General features: G+C 38.8%; 1 protein-coding gene across 1 annotated transcript in view; it reads left to right on the plus strand.

The window, feature by feature from the left end:
• The first annotated feature begins 7,289 nt into the window (after positions 1-7,289).
• Positions 7,290-7,491, plus strand: part of EPOR (erythropoietin receptor) — a 13,340-nt gene continuing 13,138 nt past the window's right edge. Inside the window, exon 1 of the mRNA XM_087923196.1 lies at positions 7,290-7,299. Coding sequence (XP_087779322.1) covers positions 7,290-7,299 — 10 coding nt within the window. The remainder of the gene's footprint in view (positions 7,300-7,491) is intronic.

Raw genomic sequence — 7,491 nt, forward strand, 5'->3', positions numbered from 1 at the left:
AAATTAATTATATCATGGAGGAACTTCAATTATGGCATCAAATTATCCATGACATGACAACTGTCCCTGAATTCCAAGCATGCATGCATAGCTTAGGACAGGGGTCCTCAACCCCTGGTCCGTGGACTGGCACCGGTTTGCAACATGCCAGCAACCAGGCTGTGCAAACAAGCGAAGACCCATCGTACACCCCTTCCGGTCGGTGGAAAAACCTTTCTCTATGGAACCATTCCCTGGTGCCCAAAAGGTTGAGGGCCATTAGATTAGGAGGCTAAAAGTGTTTTCTTGTGGTCTCCAAATACAATTTTCTCAAATTGAATGAATGCTAGATATCCTCTGTGACTTTGAAGAAACAAGACAGAAAGACTGTTAATGCTTCTGAATTTTGGTACTGGAGAAGGCTTTTGAGGATACCATGGACAGGCAAGAAAACAACAAATAGATCCCCTCTAAACCTTTTCTCCTTTATCTGCTTGAAGATGTATACCTGCTTATTCATCTCAGCGCTTTACATGCCAAAGTAGATTCTAAACTAAAAAGTTATTCCAACATAAATATGTGACTGAAGCAACACTATGATCCAGACTTTGACACGGCTGGGATTTGGTTCAGCCTGGCTGTGATTTTCAACTGTGTGAAGAATGGTTTTTACTGCAGGTGATTATGAAAGCCTGATCTGTGGTGACTTTCCTGTCTGCAAGGAGAAGCGATGGCGAGGCAGATAGCAGCAGCAAAAACCAGCGGTCGCGGTTGTACCCACAGGCAGAGAGAATCAGCCACACTCATATGTGGGTTTCTTCAAACTTCTGCTCTGTGTTTGTGGGAAGTGGGAAAGGCATTTGTCTGCCTCCTCATGACTGGCAAGGCCTGCTTTCCTGAGACTTCTTCTTGAGGAGGCTTTCTCCTTCCACCCTTGTTATGTTTGTTGAAAGTATCTATCCCAGAATTCCCTGACAATATGAAACTACAACCTGCACACTTCAACACACTTGGAAAGTGCTAGTCTGAGGAAGAGGCAGAGAAAGCTGCCCAGATATATTTTTCCCTCCCATTACAAACTTAATGCTTTCAGAGTTTCTTAGAACATGACTGTGTTGTGTCATGTATTGTAAATGGGAGTTTCAACAAATAGACAGTGCACATGCCACAGTTTGCAGCAACACAACATACTTTTGCATTTTTTTTCTGTTTCTGTCTTCTTAATCCCGCCTCCCTTTTAGGATTTTTGTCCCTTACATATTTTTTCTATTGCTGTACATGCAAAATGTGAGTTCTTCCAAGTGCATTTTCCACTTCACGATAGCAGGGTTAGGGTTACATAAATATGGTCCCTTGGAAGAATGAAGGTTGCTGTTAATATATTTGTAATGTGATTGTTGATTTTCATGTTGTAAGTAATATGTTGAAGTTTCTTCATCTTTCTATTTTATCTCTCTAATCTCATGTATAAAGAAATGTCTGCAGTATCAATTCTTTCTAGAATATTGATTTACTCATAATTACTTGCCCCAATCTGTTCAAGGATTTCGCCAGTGAACTTCAACTCATCTAATTGAAAAGCATACTGAAGGAGGTGCTGCAAAATGACTCACAGAACGGTGGGTTTGCTAATTCACAAAATAATTGTGTGTGTGTGTGTGTGTGTGTGTGTGTGTGTGTGTATACACATGTGTATGAGAAAGGGAAGAAAATAAGAGGGAGCAAAGCACCAAAAGACTAGAAGGTAATTCTATAGAATCACTTTTTGCTACCTACTTCTTAGTTCTTCTATTTTGTTTTCTAAAAGTCCATCACCAAAAAAGCCTTCTGGTTCTGGTTTAAAACACAGATTGATTCAGATAGTAAAGATCGTAAGTTTGTTCTCAAGTCTACAGCTTCACATAGAACTGGAAGCCAATCAGCGATTGACCTTTCTGACCAATAACTAAGAAAGGGAACCTGCCAGTTAGTGCTTGGTTTCTGCTACCTACTCAGATCTTTCCTTAACAGACTCTCCTCTCCTTTAAAAATAATCTAAATTTGTACCATTCCCACCAGTTTTTGTGTTTGGTCCCATCTCCAATGATGTCGTCCTAGGGTTATTGTGACCTGGAAGGCAACATGAGCCCATCTTCTGTAATGAGAGTCACAATGTTGTTTGCTGTTAATTACATGATAGCTAAACAATCTTTGAAAATTGATGTTTTGCTGGAAGGTGGGTATTTAGTCCTTTCTTCCTCTTCTATTGCATACTTGCTCCAAAAAGTGCTTCGGGTTGTTAAGAGCCCCCTCTCTGATTAGAAAGTAAAAAAAAGCATAAGAAGCTATCAGGGAGAGGGGTAATTGTACCCAACTTCATTCTGCTAGAGGAAACAGTATCTTCTTGCACAGATAAAGCACTAAATTTCACTTCAGAACTCCCCCACACACACACACACAATTAAATACCACAAATGATAAAACAACAATAGTCACGTAGAGTCACTTTTTATGAGATGGGCAGATACAAATTTGATTAATAAGTAATAAATGTACCTATTGAAACTAGGAGAACAATACAAAGCAACATCCTTTAAAATATGTGTATAGTATTACCATGAGAGGCAGCTTGATGTAGAGATTAAGGCACCACCTAGAAACCTGAAAACTGTAAATTCTACTTCTAGGCACATAAGTAGCTGAGTGAGATTGAGCCAGTCATTTTCTCTCAGCCTTAGGAAGGAGGCAATGGCAAACTACTTCTAAAAAAAATGGTCGGGACCTGTCAAGGCAGTCTCTGAGAATTGGACACAATCAAGCAGAAGGGAACATAAGTGTTACTACCAAGTAAATTGCATGTTCTTCACTGACACAGAAAAATATTCTTTCAGCCATGAACATGTAACTCAAGCAGAAGGAAAGGGGTGATACACAGAGCAAGATTTTTTATTCCTTTAATGGTCATTTGGAAAGAACATAGGTCAGTTAGGATCACTGACCCAATACCACCCATCCATGGTGAAAATGGTTGTTAAGCTTTGGGAGATATTTGGAATGTGCAATTTGGATCTATGGAAGTGTCCCAATGAACCAACAACCCATCAGTTAACCAGTAACTAGATTTAAGACTGATTGGTCTCCCATTGATTGGAACTGATTCCCAAGTAAAAACTAGAAGCTCAATGTGCACATGAGGGTAGTATATCCACTTCTTTAAAATTACATTTGTCCCACTAGCGTATTTCTTGGGGATGGAGTTTACTGGCCATGGGTGAGCGCAGCCAAGCTCTCTTCATTCATATAACTCCTTTCACTGGCTATGTTTTCCATTACTAAGTTCATTTCAGCATCTTATTCCTGCAGGAGAAAATGAGATGGGTCAAACTGCACCAAAGTAAAAATTGTGTTTGACAAATTTGGCTGGATTGACAAATGCAACACCACTCATCAATAAATCCTTTTGCATTTAATCTGATGCCCATCCCTGCAATAGCTGTGACATCACAAGGTCACAATCAACATCATGTTTCTTCAGCAATTGCTTGTCTTAGAAGAATGACAAGAAAAAGTGAATTCATCATAGCCCCTGAAGAAATGATAGATTGCATGCAACTGACATTTCAGGCTGGAATGTTCAGGTAGTTCAGATTAAGCTCCTAAATTTGTTATCCTAGAGTCAAGCAATCAAAGCAAGTTGACAGATGTTTTGTTCCTACCTGAATCATTTTGCCACGGAAGAGAAAATGGAAAGAAGAGCTTTAGAGACCTATCACCAGATAAATCTGTTAAATGTAGCATTCTGTTTTCTTGTTTTCTAGTCAGAATGCTCATGGTGGATTTCCAATGTCAGTGTTTCAAAGGAGTCAAAAGATCCAGCTCTTCACCCAGGCCTTTAGTGGGTGTGACTGGAGCCTCTTTTTAAATGAGGTTGGGTGTTCTTTTTCACCTGGTTGGTTATCCTGCCATCTCTACCCTTCTTTGCTTTTTGCTGTTTTTATTGTAATCATTTGTGCACTGCCCAAGGTCCCTAGGAGTCAGGAGGCATGCAAATGTAAATAAAATAATAATAATAATAATAATAATAATAATAATAATAATAATAATAATAATAATAATAATAATAGCAGCAGCAATGGATAGGAAGACCAAAAAAATAATGACAATGAATCATGCCCTTCATCCTCGCAGTGATATTGACAGACTCTTCCTACCAAGGCAATTAGGTGGGCGTGGAATGTTACAAGTACATCAGTTGGTTGAAGAAGAAAAAATGGCTTTGGAAGAATATCTGAAGGACAACGAAGAAGTTGCACTGAAGTTAGTATATCCGGAAGTCTTACTGATTACTGAAAAGAGCAAACTGGCCTACAAGAAGAACAGAACGGAGGCATGGGAAGACAAAGTACTACATGGCCAGTACATTAAAAAAATAGCAGGGAAAGCAGATAATAACAAGACCTGGCAATGGCTAATAGAAGGAAAGTTGAAGAAAGAGCCCGAGGGATTCATTCTGGCTGTGTAAGACCAAGCCTTAACGACAAATATATACAAAGCCAGAATTGAGAAGATAGAAACAGACAGTACATGCCGCCTATGCAAAGAAGCTGAAGAAACAGTGGACCACCTGGTAAGCCACTGCAAGGAGATTGCACAAACTGATTACAAGCAGCGGCATGACTAGGTAGCAACAATGGTGCACTGGAAGATCTGCAAGAAATATCATTTTCCTGTAAGCAAGAACTGGTGGGACCATAAAATAGAAAAAGTCATAGAAAATGAAAAAGTTAGATTGCTCTGGGACTTCAAAATCCAGACAGATAGGCACCTGCCACATAACACCCCGGTCTTAACAGTTGTCAATCAGAAAGATAAAAAAGTCTGGATAGTGGATGTGGCAGAGCCTAGAGACAGCAGAAGAGAAGAGAAAGAACTGGAGAAGATAACAAAATATAAAGACCTACAAATAGAAATAGAATGACTATGGCAAAGGCAAGCAAGGGTAGTACCAATAGTAATAGGGGCCTTGGGTGCAGTCCCAAAGTAACTGGAACATCACTTGAACACTACATGCATTGACACATTTTCCATTAGTCAATTGCAGAAGGCAGCTTTACTTGGAACAGCTTCCATCCTGCGACGATATCTGGAACACCATCAAACATCTAGAGCTGCCTATTCCAGGTCCTTGGTAAGGACTCGATAGGTACACAAAAATGCCAAACCCAATCTGAACATCTGGCTGTGAGATGATCAATAACATTAACAACAATATTGTAAATAATTATGCCAGCTAAAGAACTAGCAGTTGGGACTTCAGATTGTTGTGAACAGATAATATTATGGTAGTACTGATATTAGTAATAAGGCATATAAATTTAATAAATACATTTTAAAAAATAAAGCATATTGAAGATTAAGTTTTTCTCAGCCCTGAAACCAATGCCGAGTTTCAGCAATTGAGAGGAACAAGAAAAAGTGTGACTCTCTCTTTTCCAGAAATTTCTTCTGTCCTCCAGTACAAATTTTGAAAGATTGCAGGTGCAAAAGAATTGAAAATCACAGTCTCCCCATCCCATTGACAGAAACCTCTCAGGGGAGAACTAGTTGATTCCACCTTCAGTGAGCAAAGGGGTTTCCATAAAAGATTTACCTTCTCTGGGCAAATCAGACATTTTATACCCTTTTTTCTCATTTCTACATCTGCTTAATTTTCGTAGCCAAGTAAATATATTATGCCATTTGATAGGTACCCAAAAAGTCCTTCACCTAGTAAATTTATATAGCATAAGAAGAAAATATCCCAACTCCTTCCTTCCTTCCTTCCTTCCTTCCTTCCTTCCTTCCTTCCTTCCTTCCTTCCTTCCTTCCTTCCTTCCTTTCCTTCCTTCCTTCCTTTTTGTGAGATTTTTTTCTTGAACCAAAAGCCCCAAATGTTTTAGCCTTATTTTATTCAGATGACTTTCTTCTCTAGGTTTTTTGTTCTTTACTCTATGAGATCATTTTTGAGATGATAAGATCAACACCATTTTAACTTAAAACAAACAAACAAACAAACACCTATTTGCAACTAACAAGCTTAAGTTTTACATTTCTACTCTGTTGATTACTGCATGAAGAATATTTGGAATTTGATCTTCAGAGCAAGAGAAGAGATGCTACAGAAAACATCTTTCCTATCAGCAACTCTCCCTACCAGCAGTTCCCCAGAAATGAAAAGTAGGACTGAAAAAATTGCATATGCAGTAGGTGGTTTGCATGTTCATTGTGGGGTCTTGGGGAAGGAATAGCTGTAATGTTGTCCAAACAGCTGACCAGTAAGTTACCTTCTCCTTCCTTCATCCAAGACAAAGAAGTCCTTGGCTGCAGAAAGATCTCTCTGACAAATTGAAAGACAAAAAGGACATGTACAAAAATGGAAAGAAGGACACATAAGGCAAAATATCAGCAGATAGCCAGTATCTGCAAAGACAAAGTCAGGAAAGCAAAGGTTCAGAATGAACAAAGACTTCCAACAAAAGTAAAAGATAATTTTTAAAAAGTTTCTTCCAACATTTCAATAACAAGGAAAAAACAACAAGGGAACAGTCGGTCCACTAAAGAATGAAGACAACAAAGAAGTAACAGGCAGCAGAGAGAAAGCAAAGCTGCTTAATTCATTCTTTGCATCACTCTTCACACACACAAAAAACAATAGTCCAACCTACCAAAAACATAACTCTAAGAGACAGACCAGAAATAAAAGTAAAAATAAGCAAAAAAAAATGGTAAGAGAATACCTGTCTGATCTTGATTAATATAAATCACCAGGACCTGACAGATTACATCCCAGAATTCTAAAGGAACTGGCAGAGGTCATCTCAGAACCACTGTACCACATCTGTCAAAAATCCTGGAGTACCGGGGAACTACCAGAGGACTGGAAAAGAGTTGATATGGTTCCCATCTTCAAAACAGAAAAAAAACAGACCCAGGAAATTACAGACTAATCAGCCTAACATCAATACTCTGGAAGATACTGGAAAATATAATAAAAAATAAATCTGCCAACATTTAGAAATGAGTAAAGCAATAACTAGAAGTCTGCATGGGTTTGTTAAAAGCAGATCATGCCAAATCAATCTTATTTCATTCTTCAATATAGTGACTAAATTAGTAGACCAGCAAAATACTGTGGGCATAATATACTTCAGCAAGGCATTCGACAAAGTAAACTACAACCTACTTCTTGGGAAGCTAGAAAAAAGTGGGATAGATAGCATCACCATCAGATGGATTCGCAACAGGCTGACAATCTGTACTCAACTAGTAGACCTTAATGGTACTATGTCTACATGGAGGGAAGTAAGCAGTGGCGTACCACAAGGTTCCGTCTTAGGCCCGGTACTCTTCAATATCTTCATAAATGACTTAGATGAGGGAACAGAAGGGGAACTTAAAAAATTTGTGGATGATACTAAGCTGGCAGGAATAGCTAACATCCTAGATGATAGGCTCAAGATGGATCTTGACAGACTTAAACACTGGGCCCTATCT

Source organism: Pseudonaja textilis, chromosome 2 (assembly GCF_049901715.1).
Source record: "Pseudonaja textilis isolate UNSWEBS1 chromosome 2, rPseTex1.2, whole genome shotgun sequence".
NCBI classification, from domain to species: domain Eukaryota; kingdom Metazoa; phylum Chordata; class Lepidosauria; order Squamata; family Elapidae; genus Pseudonaja; species Pseudonaja textilis.